Source organism: Mustela nivalis, assembly GCF_964662115.1.
Source record: "Mustela nivalis genome assembly, chromosome: 2".
In the NCBI taxonomy this organism is placed as follows: Eukaryota; Metazoa; Chordata; class Mammalia; order Carnivora; family Mustelidae; genus Mustela; species Mustela nivalis.
This window is the reverse complement of record NC_139021.1, coordinates 34,891,734-34,909,779: the sequence shown is the minus strand read 5'-3', so window position 1 is coordinate 34,909,779 and position 18,046 is coordinate 34,891,734. Positions and strand designations below refer to the sequence as shown.

General features: G+C 49.1%; 1 protein-coding gene across 4 annotated transcripts in view; it reads left to right on the top strand.

The window, feature by feature from the left end:
* The window catches only part of GRHL2 (grainyhead like transcription factor 2), a 162,281-nt gene extending 146,321 nt beyond the window's left edge, over positions 1 to 15,960 (top strand). For all 4 annotated transcript variants that reach the window (XM_082722745.1, XM_082722743.1, XM_082722742.1 and 1 more), the window contains exons 14-16: positions 1,469 to 1,554; positions 11,102 to 11,166; positions 13,039 to 15,960. In XM_082722745.1, the coding sequence (XP_082578871.1) occupies positions 1,469 to 1,554; positions 11,102 to 11,166; positions 13,039 to 13,153 (266 nt within the window). In that variant the 3' untranslated portion in view covers positions 13,154 to 15,960. The remainder of the gene's footprint in view (positions 1 to 1,468; positions 1,555 to 11,101; positions 11,167 to 13,038) is intronic.
* The last annotated feature ends 2,086 nt before the right edge of the window (positions 15,961 to 18,046 follow it).

The following is an 18,046-nucleotide window of genomic DNA, read 5'->3' as shown; positions in this document are numbered from 1 at the left end:
CAGAGAGAAAATGTAGGCAGAGCCCCCCATGCACCCTTGTAGACTTGGCCTTCATGAAGCAGGCAGCACTACTGAGGTCCCCGGGGGCCTGGGGAAGAGTGCGCGAAGGGGCAGGAGTTTGGGGTAGAGCTGGTTTCGGTTTCCATCTCTGACTTCATTCTTTTGGCTTGGTGGTAACCATGGCTCCATGGGTGCCTGACTGTGGTCGGAGGCTCAGCAGGGTTCCTTGGCTGCACACTCTTCCTGTAGTAGCCCGGCGGAGGGGGCTGCAGCCCTGGTGCTTTTCTTTCCCTCTGCAGTTAGAACCAGAAGCCACATCATTGGAGGAGGGAGAAAGTGCAGTCCGCTCCGGGGGCTGGAGGGTCTCATGTGAATGGCAGTTTCTTTCTGGGAGCTAAGGCTCGTGCAGTTGCTGTAAGGAAGGGTGTCCACTGAGAGTGTCTTCTCCTCTCTCGTGGTATCTGGGGCCGCTACCATCTCTCCTAGTCTATGCATCATCAACTTGAGATTGTTAACGTTAGAGACGGTTGTGTTACAGAGAAAGGAGCACAGAGCCGCATTCCCCTTTGCAGAGGGCACGAGAGCCACGCCAGGTGCCTCATAATGGCGTCCTCGATGGAGGAGCGGGCTTGCTGTGTGCTGGGCGCAGTGCTGAGTGCCCCGCGTGGGTGCTGTTCTTTTAACCGCTGCACAAGCCTGTGAGGTAGATGACGACATTCCCCTGTGGTCTGGGGAAGACCAGCGCTTAGAGAGGTTTAAGGAAGCAGGGCCCCATAGCTGGCTGAATGGGGGTCAAGGTCAGGCCAGTTGTACTCGGGATGCTGGGCTTCTCCCTCCCGCCCCGATAGGCTCCCTCCCGGGCCTGGGCACGGTTGCTCTGTCTGCCTGGAGTCGGCTTCCCTGTCTTCTCTCCCCACGTCCGTGAAAAGCTCACGCCCCGGTAGCCACTCTCTCACGTCTTTTTCCTTCTGAACTCGTCCAGCCCCTTCCGGCTGTCTGTCTATTCGAGGAATGCCTGCCTCTCTAAGGAACAACGAATTCCTCAAGGTCAGACCATGTCTTAAGTCACTGCTGCAACCTCAGCTACCGGCACGCAGCCTGATGGGTGTTTGGCAATATTTGTTGAACAATCAAATGAATAGGTAGAAGACAGAGGTTGCAGAAAGAGATGTCCTAAGGAGATAGTGGGCCCGCCTTGAGCAATTCCACTGTGAACAGTGTGGGAAAGCGTCACAGTCTGCTCAGTGTGACCCACTTATCCGTTCACGCCCTCGAAGGACCCTTAAGCTCTCGGCTGTGGGTCAGCTGTGGAGGGGCAGTAGCCACCCTTGGAGGGGTCGTCTGGGTCATCTGGGCTCCATGACCTCGCAGATACTGTCCACCTCTGACGTGTGTGACAGGAAGTGGCCTGGCAGCAGGTCGGCCATGTGGGCTCCTCGGTCACGCCTCCCCTCTGCTTCTCTTCCAGTGCTGTTGTACGTGCGGAAGGAGACGGACGATGTGTTCGACGCTTTGATGTTGAAATCGCCTACGGTGAAGGGCCTAATGGAAGCGGTAAGCTGCTGAGCCTTTCAGGCTCCTGGAAACCTGCCTGTGTTCTCCTGAGCTGGAGAGCGTTCGTTAACATGCAACCTTCGAGAGGGCTCTGGAATGAGCTTTACAAAAGGAAAAGAAAAACAGGCTTATGGAAACACTGATCTCCACACCATCCTGGCTTATTCGCAATTAAAGAGAAGGAAACTTGGAAAAACTGCCAATTCCCTGTCAGCTTAAGGCTGATCAGAGTTAGATGCCGTAGAGGGAGGTTCATCTGTGAGTTTCCATTTGTCTCTTTGCGTGAAACCAAATTAGATACGTTTAGCTTCCAAATATGCGCAGAACAAAAACAATTAGGAAGTAGCTTGCTAGCTGTGATGGTGTAATCCAGAATAAAAATGTGACCTCTTTTGGTTAAGAAACACACACATCCATACAGCTGTTGCTGGGATATGGTGATTTAAATAAGATGCTCAAGTTCTACCCTCTAGGGCTCTAGAGCCCCCAGTTTAGTCTTGCGTCGGGGAACCTGGGCTCAGGGAAAGTTATTTTCTATTTTATCCACATGTTATCCATCCAAATTTGACTCTGCTTCAACTATTTCTCCTCCCACTTTATCCCCCCCTCTACAACAGTGTTGTAGATCTGGGTATTCTATGGTGATGGAGACAACAGGACTGCCAAGGGACAGTCCAGGACCACTTGTGGATCTGCAAGAGTGGGGTAAAATGTTGAAATGCATAGAGTGGGACCTAGAAGTGGAATCATACAATATGGGGTCTTTTGGGGTTGGCACCTCTCACTGAGTATAACGTTTCAAGCATGGTCTAGTACAATCAGTACTTCATTCCGTTTTATCACTGAATAATATTCCATTGCATGGATATACCACGTATTGTTTTTACAAATTTGTCGGGTGATAGACATTTGGGGTTTTTCCACCCGCTGGGTGTTGTGAATAATGCTGTTCTGAACATGTACAACTTTTTCTTTGATTCTTTGAACCCTTGTTTTTAGCCTCTGAGTAACCACTGCCTGCACACCCCCCCCCCCCAACCACAGCAGAGTCGAGCTTTTGATCTCTCTTCGGGGAACTAGTTAGACCTTCCTTGCTTTGCTTGCCTGTGAGTGTGGGGGAGACCAGTGCACATGGTATCCTTTGAGCTTGTAGGCCCGGGAGAGCTCAGATGCCTTGGGGCAATTCGGACTTCATCTCCCCTTTATTAAACCCGGAAAGAAAAGGTTTTACTTGATGGACCAACACAAGCTGTCTCCTTGCTTCTTGAGCGGGTCATCTGGGCAAGCAGGGCCCGAGATGCTCCTTCCCGATTCTTAGGTGACTTGGTCTGCTCACGAGCTTCAAAGGAAGGACACAGCAGCCCCTGCAGTTTGGGGTGGCCGCCAAGGACCGCGGGTTCCATTTAAGTGAAGCCTTGAGCGCACCGTGAAGGAAGAAGGCAGGACCCTATCATTGTATGCCAGGGTTCACTGGGGCCTGGTTGGGCTGAGAAGCGACTGTCCCCAAGGCATGCGGTCTCTGAGGACCAGCACCTCACGAGTGGGTGGCATTTTACCGTCCTGATACTTAGCAACACGCACGTGGAGAGACAGCATAGCCTCGTGGGCTGGCACACGGGCTTCGGGCTCAGACACCCTCGTGTAGATCCCGACGGGCTCTTACTAGCCCCGGTGAACTTCTTAACTTCTTCTTCATCCCTCAAATGGAAATCATCATCGCACCCACCTCACACGACTGCTGGGGAGGATGAAATGAGACACCACACGTAGAAAACTCTGTGTGGTTCCTAAGAACCCAGTAAAGGTTAGCTTTTGTTACGAAACCATTGTTCTGAGTAGGAATCAGAGCTAGCAAAGATTGCGTGAACAGTTCCTCCTTCTCCTCAGATTTTGGATTTCGCAAATAATCAGCTGCTCTATAGATACGGTCTAAGAGAAGGAAACTTATTTCGGCTCATCATTCTGTTCTATCACTTTCCACTAACCTGGTGTTTTACTCGCGGCGTGGGGCTATGGAAATGGCGCAGGGGGCTGCGTCCGAAACTCTGGAGGTTGTGCGGGGACCTCCCTTTCTCAAGCCTTGAGACAAGCGGGCTCCCAAGGAATGACCTGTATGCCCCACTGTCCAAAACCCCACATTAAGCAAAACTTCCAGACGAGAAAGCAATGTGACTCTGTTCTCTATGCTTTTAATTTTAAAGCAGCTCTTAATTTTAAAATAACATTATTCTACGTGTGTGGGGGGGGGTATATTTTTCTAACAACTTAAAACTGCATACAAAAAAAAAATCCTAACTTTTAAGAAAATCTGTTTAATCAAGAGACATTGTACTAGACGTCAAGCCGTCACTTTGAACCCTGTCCGCGGTTGAAAGTGGCTTTCTGTAAAAGCACGGTCCCCCACTCATTGTGGACCCAGCAGGTACTATGGGCCTAGGATGTTGCTTCTCTAAGTGGGGGGTCTATTGGCTTCTCCTAGGGTACTTTTCCATGATGCTGTCCTAGAACCTTACACCTGACCTTCAGAATCAGGCTGTCTGTGGTGGGCGCAGGAATTAGCTTTGGTAGCAAACTCCCTGGTCGACCTGAAATCACACTGAAGTTCGGGAGCCACTGCCTGGTGTGTATGTTGGCTGGGAACTGATATTAGGGTCAGATTCTGCTTTAAGGTTCTCCGTGCATATTCCCTCCAAATGGGAATAATCTCTTCCATTATCCTCGTTTGGGGCCAGGAGTCTTGCAAAAGTGGTTTTGAACAGGCGAGTGGCCCTGCAGGCTCCTCCAGCCGCAAGACCCACATCTGTGGATTTGGGGAATTGGCCTGGGTATGGGAAGCCCACATCCCTTCTCTGTTGAGGAAGGCGCTCGCAGTCTTCCAGGGAAAGCAGACCTCGTGACTCCAAATGTCCAAGTGTGTCTTGTGTGACATAGGTGTGTGTCTTGCAGTTTTTGAAATAGGAACACCTGCTTCATATCCATACTCACATTGTCTTATTCCCCTCGGGAACTAGTTTTGAAGGGTTGGCTCTGCCTCACCTTCCTCATCTGTGATATGGAGACGTCAAGAACGTGAATGAGTTAGCACAAGCACTGGGGAGCTTTCTCTGAGCAGGTGATGGCAATGACAGGGACGGTGATGCCACTGCCCCTACAGCAGGGGGACTTGGATTGCTTTCTGTTGGAGAACCTTCTTGTATTTCCGCTGTTAAACTCAAATCCCCCATCCTCAGCCAAGCGTTATTTAGATGTAGAAGAAACCTGTTCTGGGGGATGACTCCCCCCACCAGAAAGCTTAGCATTTTTTTCTTTAAAAAAAAAAAAAATTATCGGCAACCTTTGGTGCAGTGTTGATGGATCACAGAAACAGACTAGAACGCTCTGGCCCCCTTCCTCCAGATGGGTGCGGAGCTGTAAATCCGGCCGGCTGCCTGAGCACTTTGGAGATGGCGATGGTGCGCCTCCAGATTTCCTAACATCTGTACGTCAGGTCACTCAAGAGGATGGAGTGGTTCTGTTATCTAGAAAGTGGGCGGATTTCATGCTCAGCAGACACTGCCGTCTCCCTTGAGATGATGTGACTGTGTTTGCCTTAATTAAAGGGTCACACATCCCCCCCCTCCCCCCACTAACACAGTGACATGCACAGGAAAGAAGATGCTGGCAAACGTCATTGAGCTCCGGTCACAACTCTGGTGTCTTGCACTCAGCACTCTGAGAATCGATGGCTTCCTCCCTCGCAGAATGTGGACCATGACTGCTTTGGAGAACTGGTTCATTTGTACTCCGCTGGCCCTCTCACTGTCTTAGAAAGAGCTCTCGACCACAAAAAAGAGGAACGGGGTTATTGTTTAATCTCTGCCGTATTGGGTCATTTTGCTACGGAACATTCTTCTACTGTCCTGAACCTCCCGTACCTTCATTTCACATGCCACAAAATCTTTATCCATACAGAGGTAGACACTGGATAGAAAAAGAAAAATAGTTCTCTGTCAGCAGATGTTAATGCATGTTCCTATACTTGGAATCATTTGGATAAAATAGACTGTTTTCTCTTTTCGTCTGCATGTTTGGTGTCATGTCATCCAGGCCACTTACGTAACTTTGATAATCCACTTTGGCTTCTTTATTCTTAAAATTGGGTTTTATTATTATTATTATTTGTATTTATTATTTAGAGGGAGGGTGAGCGCGCACAAGCGAGAAGGGCAGAGCGAGGAAAGAGAATGTTAAGGAGACAGGGCTGAGCATGGAGTCCCAGGCAGGGCTCGATCTTATAACCCTGAGATCACAACCGGAGCCGAAACCAAGAGTCGGACACTTAGCCAGCTGCCTCACCCCTATAAATAGGTTTTAAACTTGATTACAGACAAGGATTTGCTGATGATGCTGGTGGTAGTAGAGGTGACATGAGTTTTCAGAGGTTTTTTTTTTTTTTGGCTTTTCTATGTGATTTTACCTAGTAATCCTTCATGTGAATCTTCAGCTGCTGTAGCCTCCTTCTAGTCCCTGAGCCCACCCAAGGTTTACTCATACCTCAGGGCCTTTGCACCTGTTGCTCCTTCTGGCAAGAGTGTTTTTCATCCATGTGGACAAGGCTCTCTCTCTCATGTCCTTCAGGCCTCTGCTCCCATGGGCCTTGCCATACCACCTACAGAAACGGACTCTCTGTCACTGCGCCCCGCCCCGCCCCCATGCTCTGCCTCATTTCACAGCAGTGATCACCACTTGACATATTTAACATTTGCTAGACATTAGGTTTTTTTTTTCTCCTTCCCAATGGAGTGTAGAGCTCATGAGCACAGGGACTTTGTGTCTTCTATGTATTCCCAGATCCTGGAGTGTAAATATTTGACTGAGCCGAGCACCTACTATATACAGGCCACCGTGCTGAGTGCTGTGGATGGCACAGTTTCATGTGCATTGCTTCCTTTGATCCTTACCATACCCCAGTGAACTTGGCAATGCAGGTGTCATCATCATCATCCTACAGAGGTGGAGACAGGCCCAGGAGCAGGGTCTCCCGAGGTCTGATGGCTGAACAGAGCAGTGGACCCACTTAAGTCCTTGAGCAGTTCAGTCCAATGAGAGCGATGTCCACATGTGAAAAGTTATTTCGAGAAGAATAAACTTTCCAGGTCACAGCTCACCACAACTGAAGGAGAGAAGAGAGGCAACAAGAAACCATCAGGCAAGAAGTAGCACACAGGTTCAAATCCTGGCTCTGACACTTGGCGTGATGTGACTTTGGTTCAGTTACTCAACCTCTCTGTATCCCAGTTGCATTTCTTAAATGAGGATAATAATAACGTGGGATATTATTATTAGGATAATGAATGATAAAATGTCATCTAAGGATGTTGTGAAGATTAACTGAGTTCATCTATGTGGCATTTAAAAGTAGCACGTAGGAGTCCTCTGTACATGGAGGGTAGGTAGGTAGGTACATACGTACACAGATACATACGTACATACAAGGGAGATGACTATAAGCACTACGGGGTAGGGAGGCAGACAGATTCCTCCAAGCCAAAGGGGCTAGAGAAAAGGGTAGAGGCATTCTCTGTTGATGCAGCTAGTTGACGCACACAAGGGAAAATTGTGCTCATGGACCTGGTAGCACCGCTTCCGTTCACCTGAATTGATCGTGCATGGAGTAAAGGGCATTACTCCCTGATTCTCTTTGACGGGTCAAATACAGCTGCTGCAGAAGTGTTTGCGAGCAGCAGTCCCCTCCTTCTTAAATGTGTGTCTTAGAGGCTGCGCTGAACTGTTTATAACTCCAAGTAAAAGTCATTGCCTTTGAGAGCAGGCTGTCCCAACGGATGTCTCTAGACAAGCACGCTGAGTCCTATGCTGGTAAAAACCAGTGAGTCTCTAAGTTCTGCCTGTTACTTACCTGAAGTGTCCGGGCAGAGAGAATGCTTCACCAAATAAAAGTCTAAAAGTTACAGATCATCAGACAACCAATAACACATTCATGAGATACATCCAAGACCAAGGATCCTCTTAGATGTAAAGGAAGTCTTTCAGGTCTTTAAAAATATCAGTAATGGGTTTTAAAAATTATGAAAATGGATTGCTTCAGATAAATTGAAAAGCAGAAATTAAAAAGCAAGCAGTCCTGCTAATCCCCCCATTTGAGAAAACTATAATGCGGCATGTATTTCCTGTGCATAGAAGGGAGGGTTAATGGGGGCTGTCATCCAGGTCCCAGCCCGAAGGAATCCTTCTGGAAGCCACCGACAGATGGCCGCTTTCTTCCACATGGTATCCTGCACGGTCTCACTTCTTTCCAGGGTTCTGAATTTGGCAAAGCATACTTCCTCGCCTGGCATGGAGGCAGAGGACGCCATGTCACTGTGGTCTATTACCAAGCTGCCTCGGCCTCTAACAGTTGCACGGAGGGCACAACTTTGCCCTTCAGTCTCACACATGCCCATTTTCTCTAAGCGTTCAGAGTCTGAAACCAGACTGCCAGATCATAACCTTTCCAATCTGTCGCTACCCATTACAGCAGGGACGGTACCTCGTGACTGTAAGCTCCGGCTGCCTCACCTGAGAAATGGCTCATAAAAGGACCTATTCCCCTGTAATGATGGGAGGAGGGGGCAAGTTCATGGATGCAGAGTGTTAGGCAGGTATCATCATCCTACAGAGGTGCAGACAGGCCCAGGAGTGGGGTCTCCCAATGATAGCTGCACAGAGCAGTTCAGTCCAATGAGAGCGATGTCCACATGTGAAAAGTTATTTCAAGAAGAATAAACTTTCCAGGTCACAGCTCACCACAACTGAAGGAGAGAAGAGACGCAACAAGATACCATCAGGCAAGTAAGCACTCAGGACATGCGAGCTGCTGCTGCTGCCGCCGCCACCACTCCCAGCAGACCCTGGTCCAGAGTGGACATGTGCGAGTTTTACACCAGTTGCCCACTTCCGGGTGGGCGCTTATCAATTGATGTGTGAACCCAAGTAGTTGTCATGGTTTGGGACACTGGGAATCAAACCTCTGAAAAGACAAAGAATCAGAATCACTTTTCTTTCAGAAGAGGGGAGCTTATGGATAGGAGTCTAGCGATGTGGGGTAGGAAAATATTCCCATTTTATTTTTTTAAAATTTTTATTTATTTTTTAAATTTCTTTTCAGTGTTCCAGAATTCATTGTTTATGCACCGCACCACACTCAGTGCTCCATGCAATACGTGCCCTCCTTAATCACCACCACCAGGCTCACCCAACCTCCCACCCTATTTAAAAAGAAGTTTTGAATGACACCAACCAAAGTTACAAAAACAAACAAACAAACCCAACTTTACAGCCCAAGCAAGTCAGAACAATTAGGTGCAAATAACATGGACCCCAGGACTCCAGGCAGACAGCGAGTTCTTAGGTATGGAAGTTCATTGGGGAATCTTCCTTTTTAGTGCCATCCGTGTCTTTGGTTGTGTGATGAAGTCTCTGGATGCTTTTCTGAATGTTTTTCAGGGCACACCATAAGAAACATAGGATTACAAAGGAAACCAATTATATTGCTAACATTGCTGTCATAATAAAAAATGTTTGCGAGATAGGAATAGATGTGCTCCTTTTTCGTACATTAGCTATCATGATCTATAGGCAGGACGAATAACCATACTCCCAAAGTATGATGGAGGCATGTAGTTGACATTTTGAGATGTCCAAACTAGGATTACTTTATATTTATAAAAGTGAATCACAATCATTGCAAGAGGGAAAAAAAACCACCACGGAATGAGAGAAAGAAGAAAGTGAAAGGATCTCCGAGCGTCTGCCCCTTTTTTCATGAGCTACTGTGAACAGCTCAGCAGGTCCTTCCCATAGTCTCTGTTTCCTTACATTCTTCTTAAAAAACACAAATGGAATCACGCTCTATGTACTGTTGGGCCGTTTGTTAGCTTTTTCCCCCCTCAGTGTGTTCAGGACTTTTTTCCCCATATAGTCTTGCCACACTTTTTTAAATGACTGTTGGCTTTCAACGGTGAAGATAACAAACGTGCTAATGAATGGTTGTTATATACGGTTTTTTCTATTATGAGCATTGATGCTTTGAAAAGCTTTACATACATCTGAGGGAGTATATTTCTGTAAACCAGATTATTAGATATGGAATATGTGGGTCAAAGGATATATGCTTTTTGAATTTTAGTAGCTTCTTCCAGATTTCCCTCCAAAGAAGTGGAGCTTCTTACTCTCCCATTTATGGAATATGGGAGCCGATGTTTTTCGTACTCTGGCTATATTATCGTTCTTTTAGTTTTTGTTAGTCTGATAACACAAAAGTAATGTCCTATTGTTGTTTTAATTTGAAATTTTTATTTATTTATTTATTTATTTATTTATTGTTTATTTTTTTTAAAGATTTTATTTATATATTTGACAGAGAGAAATCACAAGTAGTCGGAGAGGCAGGCAGAGAGAGAGAGAGGGAAGCAGACTCCCTGCTGAGCAGAGAGCCCGATGCGGGGCTCGATCCCAGGACCCCGACATCATGACCTGAGCCAAAGGCAGCGGCTCAACCCACTGAGCCACCCAGGTGCCCTAATTTGAAATTTTTAAAAAAGATTTTATTTATTTGGCAGAGAGAGAGAGATCACAAGTAGGCAGAGAGGCAGGCAGGGGGAGGGGAGAAGCAGGCTCCCCGCTGAGCAGAGAGCCTGACACAGGCCTCCATCCCAGGACCCTGAGATCATTACCTGAGCTGAAGGCAGAGGCTTTAACCCACTGAGCCACCCAGGTGCCCCTTAATTTGAAATTTTAGAATTAGGAGTGAGGCAGTATGTTTTTTTCATGTGTTTATTGTCCTATTGTGTTTTTCTGTGTGAATTACTCCTTCATGCTGTGCTCTTTTCCCTTTGAATTGTTGTTCTTTTACTGGATTTGCAGGAATTCTTTCTAACTCAAGGAAATTATTTCCATGCTTGTCATTTGTGTGGCAAAAAAGGTTTTATAGGGTATTATTTATCTTCAGCTTCTATGGTGGTTTTTGCTCTGTTGGTATTTGTAATTTTGTGTTGTTTTATCATCCTTTTGACCTTTTTTTCTTCAGGTTTCATATCTTTGTGGGAAGGATCTTCCTTCCTTGAAGATGATACCAATCCAAAGAACTTTTATGGTTTCCGCAGTCACATGTAAATCTTTGATCTGAAAATTATTTTGATGTAAGAAGTAGATGGGGTACCTGGTTAGCTCAGTCTGTAGAGTGGGTGATTCTTGATCTTGGGGTCATGAGTTCGAGCCCCACACTGGGCATAGAACTCACTAAAAAAGAAAAGAGTCCATCTTTTACTGCTGATCTGAAATGACACCTTCATCATAGATTACACTGTCACGTGGCTGAATCTTTTGTTGAATGATTTAAGGTCTGTCCAGGGGAGAGCCTCACACCCCGGGCATACTGGGAGCCTGACTCCCGAGTGAAGGACACTGATACCCCGAAGAATCTCCAAGAGAGTGAAACTGTCCTTTCCCTCCTGCCTCTTCTCGGCTTCCCCTTCCATGCTCACTTGCCTTTCTGTTACTGGTGTTACAGATATCTGAGAAGTACGGGCTGCCTGTGGAGAAGATCACAAAGCTTTACAAGAAAAGCAAAAAAGGGTAAGAAAGAAACAACTTACACTGACTTTCAAATCAGATCGGTCTACATAGCGCCTTGAAAAAAGAAAGAAAGAAAAAAAAAGATGGCGCCTACCTTATCTTCCTGACCAAGGTTAAGCAGCTTGTGCCCTGAAGGCATTTGGGAGATCTCAGTAAGAGAGGGCGGGAAGGAGACTGCATTTGTCCTGATGCCAGCTGGGACGTGCCATTGCAAGGACAGGGTGAGCCAGTGGCATAGAAGGGTCCGGAGTGGTGAGGATACCAGGGAGGAGGCCAAGTTGCCCCTCTGCAGCGGAGTTTATAAAGAATCACACACTGCTCTTGAGATTGGTTCCAGGAGGACACAGTAACAACAGGAAGCATTCAGGGTACAGAGAAGTCTTGGGTAATTACTAGCAAAATGATCTAAATGATCATTGGACCTGCTTGTTCTCACTCAGGGTTAAGAACAGCACCTCCTTTACTGGGTGTTCAGTAGTTGCTGGGCCCCTGCAGGCGCTGTTAGTCCTCCCCACGCTGCCGCCTCTGGCCTCCCCTGGCTTCCTGTGCAGGGGGCTCTAAGAGTCAAGGCTGTAGGAGCCGGATTTCGTTCCAGGAGACGATTTCCACTGAGTCAGCTTCTGGAGCTGCTTTCCTACAAAATGCAGAAAGTGGTCTTTAAACACTTCTCGGAGCCTCTGTCATAAAGGAAATGAATTATCTGAGATGCTCAGGCTTTCTGAGTGACGGTCCCTTGGTAGACTGGGAGTTGAACTGGAAACCTTTTCCGCTGGAGCCCTGGTTGGCAAGCTCACTTAAATGCGTGTGATGGTTTTCCCCATGGTCTGAGGGTGTTCCTTTGATGGGGAGTTTTGGGGGCCGTCTCAAGGTGTGGCTCCCTCAGTGCAGACATGCCTGCCCGTGGGGATAACGTTTCACTTCCATCGAGAACCGTGGTCGGCCCTGCAGTAAATACATGACTCCTTACAGCAACTCTGCAGAGCGGGGTTGTTTTTCTAATTTTTGCAGAAAAATAAACTGAGGCTCTCAAAGGCTAAAAAACTTGCCAGATAACACAGAGCTGTCAGATGAGTCTGTTCTACAAAGACAAACAGATCTGATTTCCAAGTCAGGGACAGACCCTGGAAGTTGTTGATTCTCTTAAAACCAACGCAGTTGGGATAGTTGACCCAAGAGTAGGTCTCTTGGCGAAGCGTGAGCTTCCGGGAGAGGCAGAGCAGTTTCCAATCCAGCTCAGCCACGAATCAGCGGGAGGAACCCGGGGATATGATTTCACTTACCTGCACACGGTTTTCTCATTTGCCAAGCGGCCATGGTCACACCTTCAGGGCTGCTTAGAAGATTAACAACAAGGTCTCGGAAGCCCCAAAATAAATTAGGTGCTCAGCAAAGGGTAGCCACGCTTCTTGATTTTCCTCTTCCTCCGTCTATGGAGTACTTTTAAATTTATTTATTTTATTTTATTATTATTATTTTTTGGAGTACTTTTTAAAAGTACGTTTTCAAGAGGCAGTATGGTTTAGTGAAAACAGTTAGGATCTGTGTAGGACCTGGCTCTGTGAAGAGCTTCCTGTGATTTCAGGCTCACCTCTCTGGGCCACAGTTTACTGTTCCATAAAGCAAGGGGGAATAATCTCTGAAGACCCATTTAATAAGGAGTTGCAAGGTTGGTTCTGACAAATCGAGGCTTTGTTTTCCTCAAACTGGTTTCTAGGGAAAGAAAATATGTAAGTGTCTTCTTTTCCTGCCGTATCTCCCCGCACCTTGCCAAAGAATGGCTCAGGGATCCCCCACCGAGCTTGGCGTGTGCCCTTGCATGCTGCGCTGCTGATGGCATCTTTGTTCCTTACCCCTCACCCCACTCCCTGGTAGCATCTTGGTGAACATGGACGACAACATCATTGAGCACTACTCGAACGAGGACACCTTCATTCTCAACATGGAGAGCATGGTGGAAGGCTTCAAGATCACACTCATGGAAATCTGAGCCCTGCTCTCGGCCTCCCCTTGGCATCGGCCTTTGGTGCCTTCCTCCCCAGCAGCAATGGAGGCCTTGGCCCGGAACCCGGACGCCCGCCTCCCCCACCCCAAAACCACTGTTACAGACTGTGCTGGGAGCCGGGCAAGGCACGGCCCTTTTCCTTACCGATGTGCTTGGCCCCATCCACTGGCTTGTACTGGAGCCGAAGCCCGAGCCCCTCAGGAAGGGATGCTGGGCCTGTCGGACACTTATTTATTGTCCACCTTGCCCTGGAGCCCAGGGTCCAGGCCCGCCGGGACGCTGCAGGGCACTGCTGGCCCCACATGAGACCGTCCAGAGCCCTACCCTTGCAAGGGAAACAGCCAGTCTGTTGGCCCTGCAGAGCCTGAAAACGTCTGGGTCCTTCTGCTTCGCCTCTGCTTCTCCTGAGTGGCTGGACCAAAAGCGCTCCTGCCACTGCAGTAGTCAGGCGGGCTGGAGGTGGATGCGGCTCCCTGGGCAGGAACCTACAGGTTGCTGTGGGGAACCCTCCCAGGGTTTCCAGCGAGTGGCTCATGGGCCTTGCACAGGAAGACATTCAGCCACCGTGTAATGAGTGACCCAGAAGGTACGCCTGGCTGGCGTGTACATAGTGTTTATAATATGGCAATAATATATTTTACCTGTGGTGTGCGGGCACGTTTACTGCCGCTGGCCTGGGGCAGATAGAGCCGGGACTCCGCTTCCCGCCAGAGGGCTGCCTCTGTGCCGGGTAGGGACGCGGCCTTCGGGGCGTCAGGGGACCCCGGGGGTGCGGAGAAGGACGCTGCGGACGTGGGGGGCACGCCCGCCCTGTGGGCCGCTGCGCTGGTCTCCCGGGAAGGCCCCCGCCCCTCCCGCTGCGCAGGGCTAGGCGGAGAGACTGCGGGGCGCTGTGCGGGGGCGCGGCGGAGCTTGACCCCAAGGACCTGAGGACTTGGCCACGCGGGAGTGCCTCACCGTGTACAAGTGTGTCCTTCGTCTCACGTGCCTCCCCCGGAGGAGCCCGACTGCAGCTCTGCGAGCCCCGCCTGCCGTCAACTTAGCTCTGAATCAAAGGCCCGGGGCCGCCTTTGCTCCAGGCTGCCCGATTGGGGTGGGGGGGAGGGGCAGGGGGCGACCCCAGAGCGCTCTAGCTCTTCTGCGCTAAGCTCCCAAGGAGGACTGGGAGGGCGGAGGTCTCGTCCTCCCGCACGTGCCCTGGGAGACAAAGAGGAGAATAAAACGCTTCCTTAAACGATCGATCGCGGGATGATGAGCCGTCCTGGGTTGCTGTTCTCTTTGAAGGGACAGGTAGGTGATCTCGGGTTTGTGTCCAGCCTTGTGGGTTGAAGCACTAGCCTTTTGGTAGCCAGACATGTCCTCCCCCCAAGGTCCTTCACTAGGACGGATTCTGTGTACGGGCCTCGAATTGTTTGTGAAGCACTTTGACGTCTTGGGCGGGGGGTGTCGGGGTCTTTCCAAGGCCTCCCTGCCTCCCACCCCACCTGCCCTTGAGGCGGCGAACAGGACGGAAGGGCTGCTTCCAGCCCAGCTGTTGTTCCTGAGGCTCGGAGGGGGAGCAGGGGCCGCACCTAGGGCGGTGTCCAGTGGTGGTGAGGGGGCACCTTTCCATGCGTCTTCTGTACACCTCCCCCTTTCCCCTGGTGCCAAAGGTTTGCATCCTGGATTCAGTTCTGCTCCAGCCTGTTCCCTGGTCTCCCACTCTTGACTGCCATGCCCTGGACCAGCAGCCTGGGGACCCTCCTGGGTGCTGATGAAGCTCTGTTCTGTGATGGACAAGTTCAGTGTTGGAAATACACAATGTACTCTGCACTTCCCATGCTCCTTGAACCCTCAAGGGCGGGTTCAAACGTGATTGGCAGGTGAAACTGCAGATACAGTTGGGCTGGGATGTGGAGTCCAGAGCAGGGAAAAGAAAAAATTGGGGGCAATCTGACACAGGTTACCCTCCCCTTCTTTCTCTAGTCTCTATAAGAAAGTGTTTGCTGGTCCTGCCCTAGGCAGAGAATGCCTCAGAGATGCTTTTGCATTTGTTTCGGGTCCCTGAGCAATCACTGTGGTGACCCCAACCTACCAGAACAAAGAAGGTGAGGCCAGTGCCACCAAAGGGTGGCGCAGAGCATCACTTCCCATCTGATCTGTACCCCCCCTCCCTTGTGCCCTCTGCATTCTCAGAGTGCCTGTGGCTTAGCATGGATATGTCCTCCACCGTGAATGTCAGCAGAGCCTCAGTGAGCACAATTTTCTGAGCAGAAGCACTCTAGAAAGATAGGAAAAACTGCCTCTTCTTCTTTTGTCCCTCAAATTAATCACACTCAAATAAATACACTTTAAAAAAGAAATCCATATAAGATGAGGGACACGTAAAACGAGTATATGTCCTATATATACCCAAGCTGCCTAGACTTAACAGGTGTTTGGAAATTGGGTCCAACAGAAAAATGCATTCAGATGTCATCTTGGACTTGGATCCTCAAAGACTAAGCCCAGAAACTTAGGAAGCATGAAATGAATCAAACATTTATTTTCCTTCTTACTTAAAATTAGGAAAATGCAACAGAAACAGAGGGTTTGTGCCAAATTCTGTGAACGGCCCTTTCTTAAAACCAAGCAAGGGAGATTGATAGATGGACAGTTTGCTCTCGTGTTAAAAAAAAAAAAAAAAAAAAGGCAAATGTAACTTAATAGTTTTGTAAATGGGAGAGGGGGAATCTATAAACTATAAATACAGTTATTTTATTTTTTGTACAATTTTAAGAAGAAAAAATAAATATTCATACCGTCAGAGTAAATTACAGTGTCTGGTGCTTTCTGTGAGCTGGGTGTGGGGACTTTTCACCTTGTTGGAAGGAAGCTTCATTGCAGCCTTGGGAAGATTCTAGGCTCTGCCTGGGCACCGGGTCCTAGGCTTCAACACAGCAGGTGTGTCCTCTTCCCGTGGATTCGTTGTGCTCCACCCGAGGTTACGTGAGAAGAGAGCTAAAGAAATCAAGAGGCCTTCAGTGTGCTGGTGATGAGCCACTGGGATGGTTATTTTTGGCCAACACCTCAGGGTAGGAAGTAGGTTCTGTCCACACTCACTCCCAATTCACTCACCCCCTACTTGAGTTACTACAAAAACATTCTGGCTCTTTAGTTCATGTGTAGTAGCTTCTGCATGGGCTGAAAGCACCTGGCTAAAACTCCAGTCGTATCGGGACGTCTCTTGCCCTGCTGCTCCCCACCGAGCCACCATGCCCTTCAGCCACCATCCTCCAGAGAGCCTCTTGGCTCCACACAAGCAACATCTCACACTGTCCACTGTGTGAATCTTGGTGAAAAATTTGCCTCGAGAAAGTCTTCTCTGATAACTTCAATCCCGGTGGCACCCCTGGTGGCAGCCCCAGCTGTTTCTATGCCTGGACCAGGGGACAGAAGAGGAGGTGGGGATAGGAGCCGATGGAGGAGGTTTCTGGAGGGATCATGGGATTAGCAATGAGCCACAAAGCCTTTTTGCTGTGATCCATGTTTCACAGCATGCGTGGGCAGCCCAGGGGACCACCAGGCCTTAGTAGGTCTTGAGAGGCTGCTGTTGGTCTCCATATCTGCTCTAAGGTCTCCATATCTGCTTCCTCGGCCCATGGCAGCCAAGGCACCACTGCTCAGCAAGCTCTGGGGCCATGTGCGCCCCACCCCCACCCCGGGTGTGGAACTCAGGTCAGGTAGGTGAGGATGAACAGCTGTTTGGGCCACAGGGTCCAGTCCTGGCTCTTGCCTTCCCCTCTCTGTGCTTATTCAATTCAGTTACTGTGGTCCAGGCACTGTGCCCCAGGCTGAGGACAAAGAGGCAGGTTAGACACAGTCTGCCCTTCAAGGCAGTGGTGTATATGCAGAGTGGCCTGGCATCATTAGTACAATGATAAGGGCTCACCCTAGGAGAGCCAGGGTCCTCACCCCAGTTCTAAGGCACACTACCTCTCCTACACTTAACCCTTGTATGAGAGGAGAAATCACCAGTGTGAATCTCACTTTGAGAAGGCTGTCTGCTTGAGTGTCTGAGCCTGTAGATCGGAGGGTCAACGGGAATGGGGGAGGGGATGGTCACTGGGTCCATTCAAGTCTTCCAAGAAGCAGAAGCCCAAATGGGATTAGACATTCAAGAAAATTATTGGGGGTATTCATGTGAGTGATAAAGGGGAAACGAGTGGGGGGCAGACAGGGAGAGCATGTGGACTAATCCCTCCAAAAGGAAGGAAAGAAGGAAGGGAGGGAGGAAGCTTGAGCAGGAGGAGCCTCACACTGCCTCAGCCAGGCCCGACCTTGAGTCCTTGAGCAAAGGTCACCTGCAGGAAGAATCCCATGTGGGGCAAGAACTGCTCAATTCTAATAACCCCACCACCTGCAGTCACTGCCTGGGAGCAGCCCCAGAGAGTATGGCCTCGGAGTAAATGCGACGTGGCCCAAAGATTGCAGCTGGAGTCTGTCAATCGGCCAGCTGTGCTTCTAGCAGCAGGGGTCTCAAAAGGGAAGATCTGAACAGTTCCCTTTAGTGCCCACAGCCAACCCCTTCTAAAAGGTCTCCAGTAGAAATTCACTGGGGTCTACTCTTACAAGTCAACGTTCCCTCAATGGGTTTTCTGGTCTACCACCTTAGGCTGTTAAACTTTTTGTCCTTAAGGTCCTTCTTCCCTACACTTTTCTGTTCTCTGCTAAAGGGGTGCATGGTTTAATTTTGGACACTCTGGAATTCTAGGAAACACAGTGGGGGAACCTCTGAGCAGCCAGAAGTAACAAAAGAGAAGAGATGTTGAAAGGGCACTGAAGACAAACTGCCAGCTTATTTCCTGCCTAGCAAATACCTCTCATGCAGCACTCAGGAAAAAACTTGATTTCTGCTCC